Here is a 20,609-nt window from a genome sequence, read left to right as displayed (position 1 = left end):
AGGAACCGGAAGTACCACCGGTGGGCCGCCGCAGCCGGGGCCAGTAATGGTGAACAACTTCCTCGAGATGTCCAACTTTCAAACGAGCGATGGAGTGTTACAGTGTTATCGATGCCAGGGTTTCTGGCACATGGCCGCCAATTGCAGACACCTGCCGCGCTGCGTTCGTTGTGGAGAGCCACATAGCGTCGAGTTCTGCCCCAGGCCCCGGAACAATCCCATCTGCTGTCATTGTTCGGGGCCCCATCACGCTGGTACATGTACTCTCTTGTTGGCTCACTCAGTAAATATTGAGGATTATCGTATTTCGTTAAGTACTGCGCAGTAACAAGGCAATACAGGGACATGTATATGGTTGTTTATTAATTTGAATTATACAGGGTATCCCACTGAACTTAGAAAAATTGTTCTAGACAAAGATTGCATTATACTTAACACAACATAAGTCTATTGTTTTTTTGAGTGTAATAAAATTTTCGAAGCTCATTCAAGTGAGAAAGTCTGTAAATTCCTTCTCAAACGGTCGACTCTGTATTGGACGCATTCAAAATCATTAATACATGAAAAACATCTATACAAGATAGGCAGATCATCATGGGGTTAAAAAGTTCATTTGCATAACTGCCAATCATAATTCTATTTAATGTATTTTATTTAACGTATTCCTAATTCCAGGCTACCGGCAATGTCCGGTTCGACAGCAACTTTCGAATGCTACGCCTATTAGCATCACGCTGAGTACAACCCGGATTGGAAACCAGTACCCGGTGAACGCAGCCTCTAAGACGAACGCGTCCTCTCATGAACAACAACCCTTGAAGTCGGGCCAGTCTTAACGCACAAAAAATACGATATACACGTGCATCGATAATGTGACCTTACACTCTTACAAATTGCCAGCGTTTATCGATACTTATTACACGTATATGCTACGTACCATTCACTTATAGTTTCCACGTCGCGTTAAATTCTTGTAATGAACGTACAAATTACTTTTCTATATTTTTTTAACGAGTTTCTAATTTCTCTGTGATCAGGGTAATTATGAAAATGGTCTAAGTCAGGAGCCTAGCTAAGAAATTCTTTCGACACTGTAACAAGCGTCGAAGTGCAAAACATACGATTCAGACCACTTTCATAATCACCAGTGCATATAACTACTTATGAACTAGTTCAAATTCCAGATAATAAATCCATTACACAAATGGCTTTCTAACGGCGGTGTTTTTGAAAATTCTTACAACAAAAAATATTTCCCGCGTGAATTAGGCAGGTGTACTAGCCATGTGATCCTCTATTCTTTGTCCCACTTTCTTCGTCCTAGTCTTCCCGAATCTGGGTCCCCCCCAGTAGCTTGTCGCCAATTCCTCTGTGACGACCAGTGTTGATAAAGGAACGACAATGGAGGGGATCAAGTAGCAGGTGTATACATGTGATAGATCGATATGTCGCAGTGGGGAGAGTATGGTGTTCGCCTCGGGTATTACACGCTCGTCCCACCACCATCGTTCAGGGCCACTCCTTACGGGGATCTTCTCGTCATTTATACACACATGCTGATTCGATCGGCGTTACCGGCGATCACATTCAACTTCTTGGCGGCATCGCCTACATTATACATGTGCAAGCCATATCTTTCACAGAAACATTAGAAGCCTTTACGCTTGAACAATTCGGTACGTTCGAAACAATTACATTATTCGGTACGTTCAGTCGGTTTTCACAAGAGCATGGCGATCATGCGTGTAGAAGAATGACGAGGATGGAAAAGACCGGTCAGGTACGATCACCTTTCGATTTTAAACACTAAATTCAGATACAAAATGAATCCTGTAAAGTGAGCTAGATACGCAATATATTGTTGTAATATAAAATAGGTCCTTTGTATATAAATGTATAAGGATCTCGTTATGAGCACAAGTTCATATGGAAGTTATGTAATTGACGATTGTAGTAGTCATGTTTCATTGTACAGTTCCTCTTGACAAGACTTTTGTGGCTTTAGACGATTTTCCTTATTTTCCTTTTCATCCAAAATTTCAAATGACACAATGTATTTCGCGGAAGTTGTTAACAGTATTTCCTTGTTGTTGGGACTTTCGTTTTAGCCATAATAATCGAGAGTTTCCTAGTAGCTGAGATTAAAGAGGGGAAAATCCTTAGAGAATTGAGTTTTTTGCATTAGTTGAATAAGTTAGAACAGTGAAAACGCTTTACGATTTGAGCATCTATTCAAGGCCACGGGGATTATTCCTATTCATAAGCGACGATGCAACGCGTGTTTTCCCCATGGTGGTTCAATTTCTGTTTCCTCTACTCGTCGTATCGATGATCTAATGATTTCCGCCACGAGAATGTGGTATTAAAACGATCATGCGAACAGCACGGTGTTCTTAGTGTAGCACGACTTGAAGGACAGACATGAGCTTCATCGGTTGGATAATCTTGATTGTGGCGATCAGCTCCAGCAGTCATCAACAGCCAACCTTCTTTAAAAATACCTTCAAAGGATTGAATGGTGTCGCTCTCAAGACAAATCCGTTCGACACGGACGAGATCAGAGCGGTTTACTACTACGATCAGACCGTGGCAGTGGTTGATCTTGGGAACAACAATGAACTGCACAATTGCAACCTGATAGAAGTATAGTGAGTGTTAGTTTTAGATTGATGTTGAGTGTGAAATTGAATAAAATATTGTATTAGTGAAATTTCAGCGAGGAAGCAGAGGCGAAGGAAGTCTTGAGAAATCTTTCGTCGACCACGATGCCTCAGCTAGTATCCTTCGAAGAGATGATTAAGCTCATGGAAAAGTGTGAATTATTGGACTTGATACAGCAGGATTCAACATCTACCTCAAAGTCAAGCGCTAGCAAAAATGTGCTGTCTCTTTTTAATGGAATCTTGCCAGGTGATTTTCTATGGCTATTACTTATTCCTTTTGTGCATTGTAACTTACATCAACTGTGATATAAAATATTGTTGCAGGTACAAAATGGTGTGGCACAGGAGACATTGCAGAAAACTATCATGATTTGGGCCAGGAAGCTGAAATCGATAGGTAGTACGCATATCGTGACTGCTGTAATCACTGGAATATTTAATTTATTTGTTTAATGAAATAGTGATACTACTAATATCTTTTATTTGTTTCAGATGTTGTCGTAGCCATGATCTTTGTCCCGTTAAAGTTCGAGCACGACAAACGCGATACAATCTCACCAACTATTCTATATACACTAAGTATGAAAATATCACAACAGTGTATTCATATCGGAAACGTCATTTGTGAGCAGTTACAATATTTTTCTTACCTTTGTAGATCACACTGCGTGTGTGACGAGGCACTGTATAATTGTCTGAAATCCACAATGCATTCCACAGCGAAGATCATGGGTCAGGTGTACTTCAATGTGATGAAAGTACCTTGTATAGAGGATGTACCACAGGATGGACATACTTCCATAGGATTAGAACGGCAGTTTATTCCTGTCAAAATTTATTATTAAGGAATCAATTCATCGATTGTAAAATATCCTCGTAATTTTAATACTTTTTATACTGCCAATATTGTAGAATATGAAACTGGGATGGAGAATTTATTATTTATAATTGTTATCAATTTTATTCATATGTATATACCATGTTATAAAGCTAATGGAATAATCCTGTTCAACTGATTAGATGTGTATTTGCCGATATACTCTGCTGAGTTGTGGACAAAATTGCTTGTTTCAAGAATGATAGCCGAGGTATACTGTGCTGTATAATACTTTTAACGTCGGCAGAATTGTGATTATATAGATTACCTGTAAAGAGTATTTATTTCTTTTATATTTATAATAACGTTAACTTTGAGTTTTAAAAATAAAGTGTTTGCTATTACCTATTAACCACAATGTTTCTTTTCTAACATGTAAATATTGACATGATAATAGTCTGTTTAATAGCATCTCTAAATCTGATTGTGTATATTTTGGGTTTTCCAGTAGAAACTTTGCCAACTGACCAGACATTTCCTGCATGGTATTAGCCAATACTCTTATACATGCTGTGATCTGGAATAAAAGAAAGTTTTAAAGAAAACATAAATTAGCATTGATTGTGTTACTTGCCTCTATTACAGCTGTGTTTGCAGTATTTTGGTATAAATAATCTACTATAAAAGGAACTAAATTATAAAAGTATGTGTTGCAAGATATTTGGGAAGATAATAAAGCTAGCAACCAAATAAAATATGGATTTTCAAATGAAAGGTTTCTCTTTGCAGTAGCTTTAGCAAGTTCAACCATTTCATCCTCCCTAAAAACATTTTTGCAATCAATGATATATCTTGAAATATACTTCAGGAATAATAATATAGAAGAATAGTTACAGAATGTGCTTGAAACCAACATGCACATACTGTACAGCTGTGTAAGTCACTGAAGGCATTATTACATTATCACAGTTGTGCATTAGTGATATGATATATTTCAGACAGTCTTGAGCATGAAGAATTTCAAAAGCTTTATTGCTGCCAGCAACTAAATTTCCCATTGTCCATATACAAACTTCCTAATGAAGAAGGAGTGTTTTCTTCACTGTTATAAATAATTATATTATATCTTTTTAATGACTTACCAATAAAGGATAATTTAGAGTATTTAATTCTGTGACAAGATATGGGCCAATACTTTTGGCTAATGAAGTACATGCTTTAGTATTTCCAAGTGCTATATTACAAGCACAACTGATAGCACACAACTGTAAAGCTTGATCATTACCAGAAAAGTCACGTACTAGTGCAAATAATATACTGTCTACTTTTAAGAAATAAGTGACATTTTCCTCACTCTATAAAAATATTAAAAAAAAAACATTACAAGTTTAATTTATTTAATGATCATAATATAATATATGAAACTTATATTAAAATGATAACCTGAATGAGAGCATTTTGAAGTTGTCTGTACACTTCGATTGATAATGCCTTCTTTTTAAGTGCTTTTGCCTTTTCAACGATAAATTCTGTCATAGAAGACGAATTTGTTACGATACTTTCAAGTCCAATGCGATTTTTGTTTAACGTTTTCACACGATTCTCCTTTCTTACCGTGTGAACAAGTTTCCTCAATCTTTCCCTTATAACCTCGATACATTCCTTCGTTGATTTTTCTATTTCCATTTTGTTATTTATCACGTTACTACAATTATAAACAATTATATAAATGTCAATTATAAAAATATATTTAATGGATCTATACAAAACAAATATTAACGGTGATATTTTACTGTGTTCATCGAACACTTGCTTTACGATTCGTTGCCGTTTAAATGCGGCCAATGAGAAGGTAACAATCAGCTGATTTAAATCTAAACGGATGATGGATTAAATATATGTATTCTTCCTGGAAATTCTTTAATCGTATAATCTTTAAAATTATGTAATGTTTTCGTAACAATAAAATTATAAATAAACATTGTATCAATTATTCCAAAATATTGTATCTAATTTAGCGGCAGTAATCTATTGACGAATAAAGTGTTTAATAGTCATTCGATTCAAAGTGTTCATCAATCGGTTGAGTATGCTCGTCGTCATCCTCTTCGATTTCACAAATCGATAAAATATTGTATATAGCGTTTGAAAAAGTCGATGTTGGACCAAGTACGTGCAACCGGATGTTGCACCTTTTCGTCACATATTTCCATTTTAATTCAGCGCGTTGAGAAGGTATCATAGCCTAAAGGAATTCATTTAAGAAATATTCGTATTGAAATCTGGTTACTATAGACTGATCTAAAGCTCTAAAATGGTTTTTAATAACCTGAAATTCATTAGCCGCACAACCAAGAACGCACTCAGCTGTTTTTCCAAATAATCGACAGCCAATAAGATATCCCGTGTTATCTTTCAGATTGACTTTTAGATTAAGGCTCATTACGTTCATAGGCACGCGAGTGCCATTACCTGAAGGACATTCGAGGTTCATGCACGAATCTCGATCGTTGAGAATGATTTTCTTACATAACGCACTGGGAAAAACAACGTATTGTAGCAAACTAATCGTAGATATTTATTATAAAAAAAAAAGGAAATAAATCAACCATCTAGTGGATAGTACGCCAGGGTTTGTGCTTTCCACATTTATATCCATCACGTATGCCTTTAAAATTATTGCAAATTGAATTCTTTCTCCCTGTGTCGGTTTTTTGTTCAGCTTGTTCGATATGTCTTGTATGGTCATCACGCTTGTAATCGTACTAGCTGTTAAAGTAGAGTGGAAAGAAATTAACAAAACTTAAAATAGCTCTAGTCACATAGCAAGTGCCAAAAACTGTCTTTACGAGGTGTGAACAAGTGCCCTTACGATTTGGTGTCACGAAATTTCCGGACATAATGTCGTTCTCGTAATATTGTACCGCGTTTCTTACAGTCGCAGTTTGTGGTATGCTAGGATTCTCAGTGATGATTGTTTTTCTACCTGCAAATGCATAGAATTTGAAATCTTGTCGAGATTTTTTCTATCACACCAATATTTAATAAAATTACAACCTGTACATAAGGCAATTTTCTTTTTAAAATTATCGTAAGCGATATGAGCATCTATGAGGAGAATTACGGTGCTTTTGGGCACCCAGAGCGCTGCTCTTTCGATCCATTCGTTTTCCCAGAGTACTAAGGACACCACTTCGCCTGTTGTTCCATCTGATGCTTCAAAGCTACGGAACTTTATGCTTCTCCCGTCACGCGTTATGACGTTACGAACATCACTAATCTAATAAACATAAATTATTGTGTTAAAAAGATTTTTTTCAATACAAATTTTTTGCCATATATTCCGTTTCAATTATTTTGGTTTAAAATAGTTTTGGTACTTAAGAAAAGTTCCTTCTTTGATTTTATAGATAATACTAATGGTACAAAAAATCAACATCCTTCGGCGTTTGTTAGACTTAAGACGTACAAAGGTAACGACGATCAAGACGTCAAGATATTGATCGCGTAGCGCTTCCAGGTTCTCAAAAATGCTTTTCAGGGTTCGCAGCCCGGTTAGGTTCTTAATCGGGAGCATCAGCAAAAGTTCATATGCTGCACGTGTTGGTGCATCATGAATTTGCACCAGCGCGTTGCCCTCATTCACTGTTAGCCTACACGGACTGGACACCGTAGGCACAAAAAGTTCATTTCTGTCCTCCGGACGACGCTCCGTCACTTTTGGATTGATCACCTCCACTGTAAGTCGATTTCATTACAAAATTTAAGTTTAAACTTAAAATATTTGTATTCAAATTTAAATTCAAATTCAAAAATTCAAATATAATGCTAATATTTAAATATTCAAATTCATATTTAAATTCTTTCATATGTCACAAACCTACGCTCCCAATATGAAAATCGGAAGATAATTTTCTAACAAATTGCGCGCTACCCCATGCGGTTACATTTATGGAATCTTTTTCTGAATCGCGTAAAGTAAACGTCCATACGGCGCGCTCACCGTTATTAACTGAAATTAATTATGAATATTCTCCATGACAATGTAGTTTTAACAAAGTTTTAACTGAACTTAAACGAAAAGGAAAATTCATACATCTCGTTCGCGTAGCATCAATCGTTTTCATATTAAAGCTGTGCACAATTATGCCGATCACTAGTGCATTTTGCATATCGGGTTGTAATGATTTCAATGCTTGTCTGTGTATACCCGACATCGCTAATTAGTTTCTAATTTAAAACTGTATCTATTTTTTTAAGAATTCAAATTTTTGTTTGCTTTTGTAACACTTTGTTCCTCGAATAAAGATAACTTTGGCGTCATTATTACCAACTATATTTAAAATCCGGAATGACAATTCGAACATTGTGTCACCGTAATTATTTCCTCCTTAAATAATTACCTATTTTAAATCATTTTTATCAAAACTATCAACTCTGATAAAACGCTTCATTAGTATTTCTTTGAAAACACTTTATAATGTAAAGAAGCAACCAATAGTAGCGACAGATATTCAAACGCCGTTATGAACGGAGCTTAAATCGCGCATATTCAAAGGTTGGCAATACTGTTGTCGATAACAATTGATTCACTTTCATAGACTTTAGTGACGTTGGTTTCTGGGTGGTGAGTTGTTAAAGTTCATAATTTTGAGACGTTTTTAAAATTGTTACGTGTCAAAACTGAAGGAAACCATGGCTGACAACGAGGCGAAAGCGTCGCAATTGCTAGCGGAGGCTGAGAAGAAGCGAACGGCGTCAAAGGGCTTCTTTGGCTCGCTATTTGGGTACGTTTACCACATCGATTTACTTGAACTCGTCCGTCACTAAATCTCCAATCTCGGCTGACATTATTTATTTACCATGATTCAACAGCCAGATGAACAATGATGCTTTCTCTTATACCTAAACACAATCTGTTCTTTCGTGGTACTTTTTTCTTTATCATTCGATGGATTATTCATTTCTATGAATTTGTGTGCCTATATCTGTATATGTAGCAGTTACCGTCCACTCGCGATATAGCGTGTCAAAACTAAATTAAGGTGCAACATAAGGAAGGTGTGAAGCGTACGTTTCTAACCGGTTATTTCACCATATTCTCTTCTTTACTTCTTATTTTTTTATTATTTTTATACTTTTGATGGATATTAATATTCGTCATTTTTTCAATAAATTTTTTTTCTCATCTTTTTGTGTACTAACAGAGGTCCATCGAAATTAAAACAGCAGAGTTACATGCCAAAGCTGGTAGCCGCCATGATGCAGCTAGTAGTTATGTAGATGCTTCTAATTGTTACAAGAAATATGATATAAATGGTATAATGATAGTAATTTTCAATGTTTATTATGCAACAATTGTCAAGAAGAAATTAATCATATTGATCTATCCATAGAGGCTATTAGTTGCTTGTTAAAGGCAATTGAAATCTACACTGATATGGGTCGGTTCACAATGGCAGCTAAATATCACCAGAATATAGCTGAGATGTATGAAAGTGAAGCTATAGATCTTGAGAGAGCAGTTCTTCATTATGAGCAAGCTGCTGATTATTTTCGTGGAGAGGAAAGCAATTCCTCTGCTAACAAATGTCTCCTAAAAGTATCTCAATATGCTGCACAACTTGAAAACTATGACAAGGCTATTCAAATATATGAACAGGTAGAGTATATTGAAACAATAGTGTTCTCATTTAGTGTTGGAGAATAAGGGATTGCAAAGATTTGCTTTTTTATTCCATAGGTTGCTTCTGCATCTTTAGAAAGCCCTCTGTTGAAATACAGTGCAAAGGAATACTTTTTCCGAGCAGCATTATGTCATTTATGCGTCGATGTATTAAATGCACAACACGCGATCGAGCGTTACAACGAGCAGTATCCTGCATTCCAAGATTCTAGAGAGTACAAACTGATAAAGGTATGAAACATACAATTTAGCAACGTCCTTTTAAATTAAAAAAAAAATGTTTAACGTATTTAAGAAAGATTCAGTGTTATACTTTGATATAGTAGATATGTTTTAATGTTTATTTCAGACATTAATAGAACACCTCGAGGAGCAAAATCTCGAAGGTTTTACAGAAGCAGTAAAGGAATATGATTCAATTTCACGATTGGATCAGTGGTACACAACAATATTATTGCGTATTAAAAAGCAAGTTAATGATAATCCAGATCTACGCTAATCGGTTGTACCTTCATTTATTTTTTGCGCTATTTCCTGTCAGTGATATTATTAATCCAACTCTACATGTATTCCGTTTTTAAGTCATACCCTGCTTTCAGTGGAACTTGTAAAGTAGTTTCGTCTTTATATCCAAATATATTTTTCATAACATCTCCTCTTGCTCTCTTGGCAGTTATTACATGTTCATTACACTTGAGTTATCATGTACTCGTAGAATACAAGTCATCAAAGAGAATAAAGAAAGAAAAGATTGTACTTCAAATATTTCACGAATATTGCTAGTTCATTTTAAAAAATGCCGATATACAGGGCATCGAAATAAATATAGAAGTAAATTAATAATATTAAAAGTTTGTTTGTATTCATACTTATAAGTACATAAATAGCTTGCCAAAAAGGCAATTTATGCAGTTTAATTTTTACCGCATGCAATTGCGATATATTGATGAAATCATTGATTTTCTTGAGTTTAGTCGTTTTGGTAGATGTGGTGCAGTTCTAACGTGTATAATATTTTTAGAAAGTTTGTTAATATTCGTTCATAATGAATTACATTTGAAGCAATCATTAACAAGACTATGTGGTTATAGAGGAAAGAGTTATTAGCTGGTACATTTTTTTTCAAGTACAATATCATTCAGACTTATTTAATAAGTATATTTCATCTGAAATTGTTATAACAAAATAAAAGATAGATTGACAGTTATCTTCTCACTGCCAGAGTATCAAAATAATGAATGTGGTATACATATTATCTTCTTCTGGAACTAATGTACCCTGGGTTAATATCGAAATTTCTTCTTTTTCTTAAAATTTAATTAAAATTAATTTTCTTTTCCTTTTTCTTAATTAACTTCAAATCTTACGTACATTATTATTGCTGTTGTTTTTTATTGTTATTTTATAAAAAGGATGGAAAATATAATGTCGTGAACTTTACCGCAGCATTTTGTATTTAAGACAAGTTACATTGTTTGAATACACTTACTATATATATGTATATATAAGGTGTTTCCTTTATCTTGTTAAATTGAAATATCTCGTAAGGGATTAATCCTATCAAAAAAATGTTTAAACAAAAATTGTTTGGTACGAAGGGGAACAACATATGGTGCAAATTATTTTTTTGCAGGTCAAGTGGTGGGTGGAAATTTCAAAGTCGAATTCATTTTTTTAAATGGAACCATATATTTTTTTTCATAGTAGAATGGTATTTGTTGAGACGAATTCAACGACCTGCAATATAAAGGTAATTTATTGTTATAAAATGTTATAAATTTATGAGTTCCTAAGAAATTAAGCAAGCCTGAATCGCTGGTTGACAATATTAGGTTGCACACTGTAAACAAAAATCGAACCTTTTATGTCACCTAATGTTTCTGAAGTCAATTTTGCGAGTAAAGGAAACACCCTGTACACATACACACACGCACGCGCGCGCGCGCGCGCGCGAATATTCAGTTGTTAAGTAAAGATAGGTAATAAGTTTTGCATGCACAGAATGTAATGAGGCGTGCACTGCGTAAAGCATTATGAAATGAAACATCACTTTCGATACACATAATTTAAGGCTATATTATTTTTTCCTGATGAAAAATTCTGGATTGTAAAAAAAGCTCGTCCAATAAAAAGGACGACGTTGAAGGAACGTATATAAGTATTAATAAGTAGCGTTCGAGCAATGTACTCTTCCATTTCTTCTTTGTATACATTTACACACATGCGAGCGTATGTATATATGTATGTTAGTTTAGGAATTGTAATTATTTAATCGATGGTTAATCGATAATTTATTTTGACAATATACAGGGTATCCCATTTTAATCTCCCAGGCAAATATCTGGAAAGATGAAATATATGAAAAAATGTTTCAAACATTTGGGGAGTTTAAAATGGGACACCCTGTATATTATCAGTACTTATTTTTCCTACTACTTCACATAGTTGGTAATTTTATAATTACAAGGAAATTATTCTCGACAGAATTTAGGAGCTAATTTAACGACACTCAGATTCTAAATTATATTCTACTTAATTGTATTATTAGTTCATGTATGTATATCGGCTGCATTCTTTTGAAACTCCGATAATAAATATGCCTAAATTAACAAATGAAACATTATCATCGAACGTGTTCGAAAGAAACTGGCTGTAACATCTAAGCAGTGGCGATGTGAAAAAGTATGTTTAAGCGTTCTCATTGTTTTCTTCGAATTATTGTCACTAAAGATGTATATCCTTACTTTAATTTATTTATTTGCACAGAGAAACGTTAGCATGTACGCACTATACACGGATACTCTGGATACGTACGCCTCCACTGGAAAACGCAGGAATTCGTTTTTTCGTTATACACATTAAAAGATTCATTTATCTATCTTGTACATAAGTACATTCATATTGTATATTTAGTTTCTGTACAAGGCGATTAAAATAGAACTATACTATGATAATCCAGACATTTTTTGTAATTTTACTTAACATCGTTGCTGATGTAACACGATGACTATAAGATCTAACCAGAATTAATAGCATCACACGATAGATTCTACAATAGCAACATTAACATGCTTAAAAAAACAGTTATAACCCCGTAACGAATAATATGGGTAATATGGTATGCTGCAAAGAGTATTTAGAAATGAAAACCATTTTATAAAGTGTCCTACGCGACACACTCGAATACAAACTAACTTACCGTTATACGTATTCTCCGAATTTTAGTATACATATAGTGAAATAGACAATATAATAGCGTTCTATACGTCACTCGAACAAGTTTCACAAAAATTAATCATTCGAAGCATGTGTAGCTTTCTTTTGATACAAAACTTAAAACAAATACGCAGTATGCATCAGAGTAGGTAAACCAAGATGTAGTTTTCTTCATAATCTATTGCGCAAATTGATCACATATTAGGTTTACTTTGTAGATAAAAATAATTGGATACAAATTCACACGTGGTGTCTCTGTATCGTGAATCGTTGTATCTCTAGTTTATAAGTGAAAATAAAACATTAAAAATACTTAATGTTTCTTACAATAATAACAATAAAATCGATGTTAGAATTTCAAACCAAAAAGAAAGACCGCTGAAACGCTTAACGGGTGGTACGATCGGCTCGCGCTAATCGATGTTTAAGATATTTCAATATTCAAAACGTTAATCATTATTACTAAAAATACCTAAGAAATTAACTTTAAAATCAAAGGAATACAACACTGTAGTTGAACAACAGTTCGAAGATCTTAATGTTTCTCAGAAAAGGTGTCGAAAATTCAAACCAATAGAATGTAGGATCCATAAGAAAGTAAGTATCCTCATTGGAAGAAAGTATTGCGATATGCGCACACATGTTCTTCATATATCAAGAATGCGGTCACTGAACTTACGAGCCTTAATATTTAAATATCGATTAAAAATAATTTTAACGTCAAGGTGTTCCCAAAGCGAACGTAAAGAGGGAAACTAAACAAAGAAAATTGTACGATTAATTGGTTGTGACCGTACGAGCTTTTTAAATATTCATTCGAATACTTTTTCTTTTTTCATTTATACGCGATTCTCGTTTGAAAGGCAGTACTTCACGTGCGGATGCTCAAAGATCGCTCGTCTCAACAGATGTGCTGCAAGCACTGGTTTTAATCGTTCCGTTTTCGACGCGTATTTTTTCTCTGATCGTTCCCGATCGTACAACAAACTACGGAAACACAATTGTTCCATTTTTGCGACGGAAAATCGTGCCCCGGATCATCGAGTTGGCAAGGAAATCTTGCTTTTAAATACATTCATCTTCGGACAGGTGAGCGATCCATTTTTCGCAAATTGTTTCTTCTAGAAGTTCGTTTTCCTCGAATTCGAGCATCATGAGCATAATTCCGTTTCATTCATTACCGTCAATTTTTTGACAGAAATGCATTTTATAATATGAAATAGAGGGATAATATCGGGCAATCTTTGCCACCTCGATCACCTATTTTAGAGGTTGGGTATATGTCGCAGTAATCTCGGGGAGAAGAGAAAGTACGTAATAATAGTCTATTAAAGAGAAAGGATCGAGAATTGTACAATCGAGTGAAGATGCACAGTGTCAACGTTTTTCTGAGAGCAACATTATGGCCAAAAATTTGTACGAACTTTATTTGTGTTACATCAGTAGTTTGTGCGTTGATTTAAATAAAAGATACTTTAAAAATTTATTCACGGAGGAAACTCATTAATTTTATGAAATTGAATGCTTTCCAGGACTTATTAAATGTTTCAGAGAGTAATTACTTTAATGTAAATTTTTACATAATTTTTTAGAATAGGTACAAATGAGAATATTATTTCAGAATGGCTCGTGGTCAACAGAAAATTCAGTCACAAGCTAAAGCAGCTGAGAAAGCTGCAAAAGTGAAAAAGCAACAGGGACACAGTGCCAATGAACAGAAAAAAGCAGCACAGAAAGCTTTAGTACATGTGTGCGTAGTTTGTAAGGTTGGTGTGTTATTTCTATCATTATAGTCAGTGTCATAATATTTTTATAATTAAAGTTTTTATAATTAAAAAATTTCATTTGCTTATAGGCACAAATGCCAGATCCAAAGACGTACAAGCAACACTTTGAAAACAAACATCCTAAAAATGACTTGCCAGAGGACTTAAAGAATATATGAGAGTGTGATGTTGTGTAAGGATACAGGGTTGAGATGGAGCAAGAGCAAAAGAAAAAAGAATTACTGCAAATGACAAAGTGATATAGTTCAACGTTCAACTAATTTTTAAATAGTCTCAAATAAGAAAAATAAATTAAACCTTGTTAGTGTTTAAAATGAACTATTGCATAGTTAACAAATGAATTTTTGTGCACAGCCCCAAATTATTCTAACATTATTGACAAATTGCTTGCAGGACAAAAGAATTTTCATTTTACTTCCAAAGATTATTCTGCATTCTTTATATTTAATACATGATCAATGAGTTTCCACTTAATCAATTGAACATGTACATTGCTACGAAATAAAGTTAATCAATTTAGCAGAATGTTTCAAAATATTCATGTATACTTCAATGTTGCAGGCAGTAAAGCAATATTCGTTACATCACATTTTCTATAACTAGAAAAAAATATGCTAATGCAATATCTTGTATTCAAATTTAGATAGAATGTAACACGTTCGATTACACAATTTTAAAAAGTAATGATAGGGAAGATAACCTGTGAGAAACATGAAACTGCCATTTTACAGTGTTTCTGCCAATTAGTCTATTGATAAGTATATATTATATGTCTAGAATGTTGTATCACACAGCTCTGTCTACGAGTGTTTGGTCATTAGGTTTTTTCTTGTATTTGAGCCTAATTTTTTATTGAAATTAAATTATTCACTGTTTTCAGAATGAGTAACAGTACCAATGAAATTGAATAGATAGTGATTTTTTTTTTACACAGTCAAATTTTAGTATGTAGTACTTAAATCCTTTACTCTTCACTGAGAATAATTGATTCAATGAATCCTTTTATTTGTATAGATTTGCTTTACATGCTGAATTTCACTGTACATTTGCTATCATGCACCGAAAAAAATTTATGGCAAAGCACTGCACAATCAATTAGCATTTAGCGAAAGAATCTGTTATTCTCGGGAACTCGTGGATATAATATATTACATTTTAAAGTATGTTTTAAAAAAATCTCCAAAATACTCCTATTGAAAAATGACATTATCAATATTCAGTAGTGACGAGATTTATGGGAAACGTTTAGCATGCTATGTTTAACATAGAAATAAGTATGCGAATTGTGTAATTTTTTCTGACCAAAATAATTATAGAATTTTACACCACAAGTCTGTTATATTTTGTTCAAACGATTATCCTAATCTGTGAAAAAAAAATTTATTTTTTCTACCAGAAAGTGTGATGCTAAATATTACTCAGAAAATATATGGAAACATCGTTATGAAGCAACGTCGTATTTTCTCTGGGAACATAATTTGGTTTTCATTAAAAGTATATGAAGAAATTTTGATGAAGCGGTAATGACGTCACGCGATCAGCAGGGGGAAAAGTGGCAATGTATTGTATAAAATTCTACGATTTTTTTTTTTTTTCTATAAAACTTTGGTAGACTTATGCTGTGTCACGATTGTTTATCAGCGATTTCATGCAGGATTTCGAGCGGCAAGGAAATTACATCATGCAATCAATCGAACACCATATCTTATATGAAGGAGGTCCCTGGCGATCTCTCATTCAGTGTCATTTTCTCATAGCATATGACAACATCTCTTCTATCTTACATTATTATTACTTTATCATTTTGCAGTTGCAACTAGAATTATTGCATAGTGACTTTTACAGAAATTATCATATTTTTTTATATTTGAGAATTCTTTTTGGTGATTGCAATTTTTTGGTGTTAATTTTGTTACTTGTGAGTCCAACACCAGGGAAGCAAGCAACAAGTTACAGTCCTATTGTCTAAAGAGGTAGGATATATTTTATTTTAAAAAGTGTTCAGTGATTTGCAATGCTTTTAATTATTATTTATATCTTAAAAGAAATAGCTTGTAAAAATGTTTTACTTGGTATAAAATTTTGCAAGACATTTATACGATAATCAGAATCATATGTCATGTTACGGTGACCCATTAGTTTTTTCTGATAATGTCTCAGAATTTCGTAATAGATCTACTACAATCTAATCACAAATTCCGGCGGATCATTTAAATCCCAGATAAGAGGACAAACATTCGTTTAATTAATTCTGTACACGTTGATATTGGCACAATTTTATTATTACAGAGGAAAGTATGTATAATTTTTTAAACGAATAACTTGAATCTTCATGAAATCAGCTAGCTAAGAATTCAAACGATCGTAGTGTAACAAAACCTTATATCGATTTTCATCATAAAGCAGCGGCTCAAATTATAACCAACGTAAATATCTTTTTCGTTTCAAATAACTAAATAATGATCTAATAAAAAATATCTATAATCCGACAAGTATTTCAACTATCTTCTATATCATTTTTCTATGTACATCAATTATATTTCAGAAAATATTCAATTATCTGTATACTTTGTATCCTCTAATTATTTTTGTACAACCAAATACCTCTTAAATAATAATGCAGAAAATAAATCCATCTTGATTATCTTAATTATACTTTTTTTCCTCAGGGACCAAACATGAATTAATAAACAACTGCCTTATATCTTCGGTACCCGAGAACGATTAACTCCGCGCATCCGTCAGTGTTCTTTGACACATGAGAACGGATATGAATAAACAATCAACTGATTTCGTGGAAAAATTTAATTTCAGATTAGTTTCATGAAAGAAATTGAGACATGATGGATTCGGTATTTCGTACGAGGTCTCCCGGTACAGCTGCAGAAGGTATTCGAGATCAGTATGCCGACGGAAGGGCCGCTAAAGTATGGGAAGTGTTTATCGGCGACAAGAAACAACGAACACAAAATTACCGGGACTTTTTAGTCGGTTTATTGAGAGAAAAAGGATGTAAGAAAATTTTAGATGTGGCATGTGGAACAGGAGTGGATTCTGTGATGCTTTTGGAAGAGGGTTTTGAAGTTGTCAGCGTGGACGCGTCTGATAAAATGTTAAAGTACGCTCTGAAAACCAGATGGGAGCGACGGAAGGAACAAATTTTCGATAACTGGGGTACATATTGTTTAATTGCAAAATTACGCAGTATTGTGTTTTTCAAGAAAGAAATTATCTGGTCAGCTCGAAATTGAAATCTGTATACATGCATCCGCGAGTTTACTTATAATCGCGTATATTAATGGTAAATTACCAAATTTTATTTTCTATGGGTAGTGAATTTCGTCAGTGGTGAGTGTCGTGAAAGATTCATTTGCCAAATATAAAGTGATACCACCAGTGAAGTTTATGATTTTGACCGGAGACGCAATTGTTTTTATGAAATAGCGGAGTAGATCAAAGAGGTGGTACAATTCTCGTATAACGTAACAATCTTAGTGTCTTTCACAGCGAAAGAAATGCAACGGTGTCGTAAAATCATTGTGAAACCATTGACCTGATAAACGCTCGTGTTTGCTGTATTTTTTTTTTCTTAATAAATCATTTTGTAAACAGTTATCTCTTATCGCAATAGAGGGAAAACGCATGGTAAAACGGATCGCTATTTTATCGAGGGTCAACCGTTTTGCACACTCCGCTGTTTTCCGTCTTCATTTTCCCACTGATGATTATTCAGATATTTTTCTTTTGGCCTAATAATTTTCCCTTTTTTTATTGGAACGTGCAACTTGATACTTTGCAAATATTCTTCTCGAGTTCAAAGTCATGTTTCCTCGCACGAAGATGTTGATTTTTATTTTTTACAGTGATCGAAGAGGCTAATTGGCTGACCTTACCAAAAGATATTTGTCATTTGATTGGAGGTGGATTCGATGCTGTGATTTGCTTGGGAAATAGCTTTGCTCATATGCCGGATACATTTGGAGACCAGAGAGAACAGAGGTAAAGTAGAATGTACATGTATGTCATATTTGATGTTAATTCTGCAAAAATGTACTTTCAATTTCCTTTCTCAATCTAGGCAAGCTTTACTAAACTTTGAAAGCTGTGTGAAACCTGGTGGTTTGCTGCTGATTGACCATAGGAACTATGATTATATAATCGATACCGGTAATATTCCTCCAAAGTGCATATATTATAACGTGAGTATTTACTTTAAAGGAACACACTTGTGCAAATATTACTCGAAGACATGAGGACGAATTGTTGGTTTCTTAAAAATTATATTAAATGTAAGATTATTGTTTAAGAGCCAACATATGACAAACATCAAAGCTTCGGTCCTATTTGTCTCTGGAAAACCAGCAATTGTTACATTGGACTACATGATCACGCTTGGTGATGAGGAAGTAGAAAAAGATCATGAAGAGCACCACGTCAGTGAATTCAGACTATCATACTATCCTCACAGATTGAACGTTTTTACAGGCATGTTAGACGAAGCGTTCCAGTATAGGGCCAAGCATACGATTTACGGTGACTTCAAGGCTCTGGAAAAAGTGAAGCACCCTGGCTTCTATATTCATGTGATGGAGAAACCAGTGGAAAAGCATGAGCATGAATAGTAATCGTTCCAAGAGCGAATGTAACTCCTTATGATATTCGTCGCATATTCACTCATGTTTTAAATTTATTTCGTACAAATGTAAAGCAGAGTTCTTCGAGAAAAGCTGCTCACATCGATGTTCGGCAAAGTTCAGACTGATCTTTAACTGTAGTCTATAGCCTCTTGAGATCACGCTTTGCGTCATGACCTTTTTATTCTATGTATTTTTGTACTTTTCAAGAAACCTTCGCTATTTTTGTTCGTTTTCTTTTTTTTTTTTTTTTGTAAGTATATTATGAAGTAATGATTGTAAGTTGATACTGAAAAAAAGAGGACAATAAAAAGAAAGAACGAAGGAAAACATTGTAATTAATTCAAGGATCCATTCAGACATGTGTATATAGAAGAGAATGTAGATCGATCAAGTTTTAATCTTTTTTTATTATAAGTTCGAAAGCAGCTTTCTTTTGAGTATTCTAGCCAGGCTTCGTTCGATGCTACAATTTGATCTCTCGACGATACGATTTTTCATCATTTTTTTTCTTTGTTACCTTATTTCATTTCTTTTTTGTTTTTGCATTTTCGTCTCGGTGGTTTTATTGAGCGGTCGTTGACGACGATTCCTTACCGATCGATTCCCTCCATATATCGATCAATTTCGATACGTTCGACGCTTAGCGAAACAAAATTCGGAAGACCAGCGAATGTAAGACCATGGCAGATTCGAAGTTTTGGTTAGTCTTCACTGTGAACGCTTAAATTCTACGGTGTATCTCGTTTCTTATATTTCTCCTGTACACCTTAACCTCAACTTTTGGTTCAATCGTCCCTGGGTCGCCATTCGAACATCCTTCAACCATAAATGGTAACGTTATACCATTTTTTCTCCCCAAAACAGTTTTCCTTCTTGAGAAGTCCTTTAAAAATTCTTCAACACTATATAGTCTACGTTAATTTCACATTGTCTATATTTTTTTTATTCAAAGGTAAACTATCAATGATCTTGAAATCTTGACCATTTTACTAGGGACCGTAAGAATACACCTTTTATTCGCTTTTAAGTAGAATTATTCATTAGTGACTGAAAAGAGTCAATATTTACAGAATTCTTCGGTGAATCTACCTCTCGAAAAATAGATTTCATGATCATTATAGTGAATGGGGGCGATTGAACCTGAATAATAAGCATAACTATCATTTTTGTTCAAGTTTGTTGAGGTTATCTGTCATGTTTTACACTTCGATTATCGACCGTCGACGATCGCTCGAACTGAAAACAACAAGAACAAGAACGCGGCGAGGAGCGTTCACATAGAACCATTCTTTCGTCGCGTTTCGTTTTTTCTTCTCTGGCTCGCGTCGAGATCGCACGATCGGATTTTACAAGAGTTCGCGAGAACTCTGCTCTCGTCGAATATCCAGCGTCATAAAGATAGAGATACATCGATAGATCTAACCTTGATCTTTTTTTTTCTATTACATGAATATGTAGTTACAACTTTATAAAGGTACCATAAGATATCCAGTTTCATCATTTTATTTATGCAATACAGAGGAATTGGCATACCCTTTCGATTTATGATGACGCGTGATTCACGTTGTCCATTACAAAACTATAATTTTGACGAGCTTTCATGAAACAATAGTAGATCTATTTAAATTATGAAAGAAACTTAGAAGTTAGAGGTGTGAATTTTTATTTTGAGGTTACCAAGGGATTTCATCTCTAACAGTTACCAATTTTTTTATCGTTTAATAAAATTACGATTAAAATAAAGAATTATCGAACGAGAATTTTTCGATCACAATATAAGAAAACTCGTAAAAATTTTGATAT

The 20,609-nt window shown here is 34.0% G+C and overlaps 7 protein-coding genes across 10 annotated transcripts in view; 5 read left to right on the top strand and 2 right to left on the bottom strand.

The window, feature by feature from the left end:
- The window catches only part of LOC108574820, a 2,664-nt gene extending 1,828 nt beyond the window's left edge, over positions 1-836 (top strand). The window contains exons 5-6 of the mRNA XM_017937466.1: positions 3-254; positions 676-836. Of these exons, the coding sequence (XP_017792955.1) occupies positions 3-254; positions 676-836 (413 nt within the window). The remainder of the gene's footprint in view (positions 1-2; positions 255-675) is intronic.
- A 1,585-nt stretch (positions 837-2,421) lies between these two features.
- On the top strand, positions 2,422-3,508 carry LOC108574819 (phospholipase A2-like). The gene is made up of 5 exons (XM_017937465.1): positions 2,422-2,648; positions 2,717-2,910; positions 2,988-3,060; positions 3,156-3,242; positions 3,322-3,508. The coding sequence occupies exons 1-5, from the start codon at positions 2,422-2,424 to the stop codon at positions 3,506-3,508; spliced, it is 768 nt and encodes a 255-aa protein (XP_017792954.1).
- Positions 3,509-3,671: 163 nt separating this feature from the next.
- LOC108574818 lies at positions 3,672-5,166 on the bottom strand. Its single transcript, XM_017937464.1, has 6 exons — positions 4,924-5,166; positions 4,623-4,835; positions 4,375-4,556; positions 4,115-4,301; positions 3,886-4,057; positions 3,672-3,808 (listed from the first exon to the last, which is right to left on the bottom strand). Exons 1-6 carry the CDS (start codon positions 5,164-5,166, stop codon positions 3,672-3,674), a joined length of 1,134 nt encoding a protein of 377 aa, XP_017792953.1.
- Positions 5,167-5,527: 361 nt separating this feature from the next.
- LOC108574955 (meiosis-specific with OB domain-containing protein) lies at positions 5,528-7,697 on the bottom strand. Its single transcript, XM_017937630.1, has 8 exons — positions 7,577-7,697; positions 7,361-7,492; positions 6,950-7,218; positions 6,538-6,760; positions 6,353-6,466; positions 6,090-6,249; positions 5,810-6,017; positions 5,528-5,725 (listed from the first exon to the last, which is right to left on the bottom strand). Exons 1-8 carry the CDS (start codon positions 7,695-7,697, stop codon positions 5,528-5,530), a joined length of 1,425 nt encoding a protein of 474 aa, XP_017793119.1.
- A 390-nt stretch (positions 7,698-8,087) lies between these two features.
- On the top strand, positions 8,088-9,748 carry LOC108574934 (alpha-soluble NSF attachment protein). Its single transcript, XM_017937605.1, is given in 6 exon segments — positions 8,088-8,267; positions 8,688-8,707; positions 8,710-8,799; positions 8,877-9,142; positions 9,224-9,397; positions 9,516-9,748. Coding segments are annotated over 6 exon segments (792 nt in total). The 5' UTR covers positions 8,088-8,175; the 3' UTR covers positions 9,666-9,748.
- A 3,480-nt stretch (positions 9,749-13,228) lies between these two features.
- Positions 13,229-14,557, top strand: LOC108574933 (zinc finger protein 706-like). Of its 3 annotated transcripts, XM_017937601.1 has the most exons (4): positions 13,229-13,471; positions 13,581-13,798; positions 14,004-14,148; positions 14,238-14,557. In XM_017937601.1, exons 2-4 carry the CDS (start codon positions 13,785-13,787, stop codon positions 14,325-14,327), a joined length of 249 nt encoding a protein of 82 aa, XP_017793090.1. In that variant the 5' UTR covers positions 13,229-13,471; positions 13,581-13,784; the 3' UTR covers positions 14,328-14,557. The 3 variants fall into 3 exon arrangements, with proteins under 3 accessions (XP_017793090.1, XP_017793092.1, XP_017793093.1); XM_017937603.1 differs by lacking the exon at positions 13,581-13,798; XM_017937604.1 differs by lacking the exons at positions 13,229-13,471; positions 13,581-13,798 and adding an exon at positions 13,872-13,936.
- Positions 14,558-15,939: 1,382 nt separating this feature from the next.
- Positions 15,940-19,123, top strand: LOC108574891 (glycine N-methyltransferase). Of its 2 annotated transcripts, XM_017937547.1 has the most exons (6): positions 15,940-16,142; positions 16,459-16,464; positions 16,984-17,343; positions 18,033-18,168; positions 18,248-18,368; positions 18,477-19,123. In XM_017937547.1, the coding sequence occupies exons 3-6, from the start codon at positions 17,010-17,012 to the stop codon at positions 18,789-18,791; spliced, it is 906 nt and encodes a 301-aa protein (XP_017793036.1). In that variant the 5' UTR covers positions 15,940-16,142; positions 16,459-16,464; positions 16,984-17,009; the 3' UTR covers positions 18,792-19,123. The 2 variants fall into 2 exon arrangements, with proteins under 2 accessions (XP_017793036.1, XP_017793035.1); XM_017937546.1 differs by lacking the exon at positions 16,459-16,464.
- Positions 19,124-20,609: the final 1,486 nt, after the last annotated feature.

This window comes from Habropoda laboriosa, unplaced genomic scaffold, assembly GCF_001263275.1.
Source record: "Habropoda laboriosa isolate 0110345459 unplaced genomic scaffold, ASM126327v1 scaffold210, whole genome shotgun sequence".
In the NCBI taxonomy this organism is placed as follows: domain Eukaryota; kingdom Metazoa; phylum Arthropoda; class Insecta; order Hymenoptera; family Apidae; genus Habropoda; species Habropoda laboriosa.
Note: the sequence above shows the minus strand (reverse complement) of the source record. Positions and strands in the feature narration are given on the sequence as shown.

Excerpts from the sequence above, each read along its gene's own strand:
- LOC108574819 (XM_017937465.1), top strand. The coding sequence starts at position 2,422 with ATGAGCTTCATCGGTTGGATAATCTTGATTGTGGCGATCAGCTCCAGC. Across the intron at positions 2,649-2,716 it reads TGCAACCTGATAGAAGTATA|CGAGGAAGCAGAGGCGAAGG; the intron begins GTGAGTGTTAGT and ends GTGAAATTTCAG. Across the intron at positions 3,243-3,321 it reads AACTATTCTATATACACTAA|ATCACACTGCGTGTGTGACG; the intron begins GTATGAAAATAT and ends TTACCTTTGTAG.
- LOC108574818 (XM_017937464.1), bottom strand. The coding sequence starts at position 5,166 with ATGGAAATAGAAAAATCAACGAAGGAATGTATCGAGGTTATAAGGGAA. Across the intron at positions 4,302-4,374 it reads GTTGGTTTCAAGCACATTCT|GGAGGATGAAATGGTTGAAC; the intron begins GTAACTATTCTT and ends AAATGTTTTTAG. Across the intron at positions 4,058-4,114 it reads CAAACACAGCTGTAATAGAG|ATCACAGCATGTATAAGAGT; the intron begins GCAAGTAACACA and ends CTTTTATTCCAG.
- LOC108574955 (XM_017937630.1), bottom strand. The coding sequence starts at position 7,697 with ATGTCGGGTATACACAGACAAGCATTGAAATCATTACAACCCGATATG. Across the intron at positions 7,219-7,360 it reads TTTTCATATTGGGAGCGTAG|TGGAGGTGATCAATCCAAAA; the intron begins GTTTGTGACATA and ends ATCGACTTACAG. Across the intron at positions 6,018-6,089 it reads GGCGTACTATCCACTAGATG|TGCGTTATGTAAGAAAATCA; the intron begins GTTGATTTATTT and ends TGTTTTTCCCAG.
- LOC108574933 (XM_017937601.1), top strand. Across the intron at positions 14,149-14,237 it reads ATGTGTGCGTAGTTTGTAAG|GCACAAATGCCAGATCCAAA; the intron begins GTTGGTGTGTTA and ends ATTTGCTTATAG.
- LOC108574891 (XM_017937546.1), top strand. The coding sequence starts at position 17,010 with ATGATGGATTCGGTATTTCGTACGAGGTCTCCCGGTACAGCTGCAGAA. Across the intron at positions 17,344-18,032 it reads ACAAATTTTCGATAACTGGG|TGATCGAAGAGGCTAATTGG; the intron begins GTACATATTGTT and ends TATTTTTTACAG. Across the intron at positions 18,169-18,247 it reads GGAGACCAGAGAGAACAGAG|GCAAGCTTTACTAAACTTTG; the intron begins GTAAAGTAGAAT and ends TTCTCAATCTAG.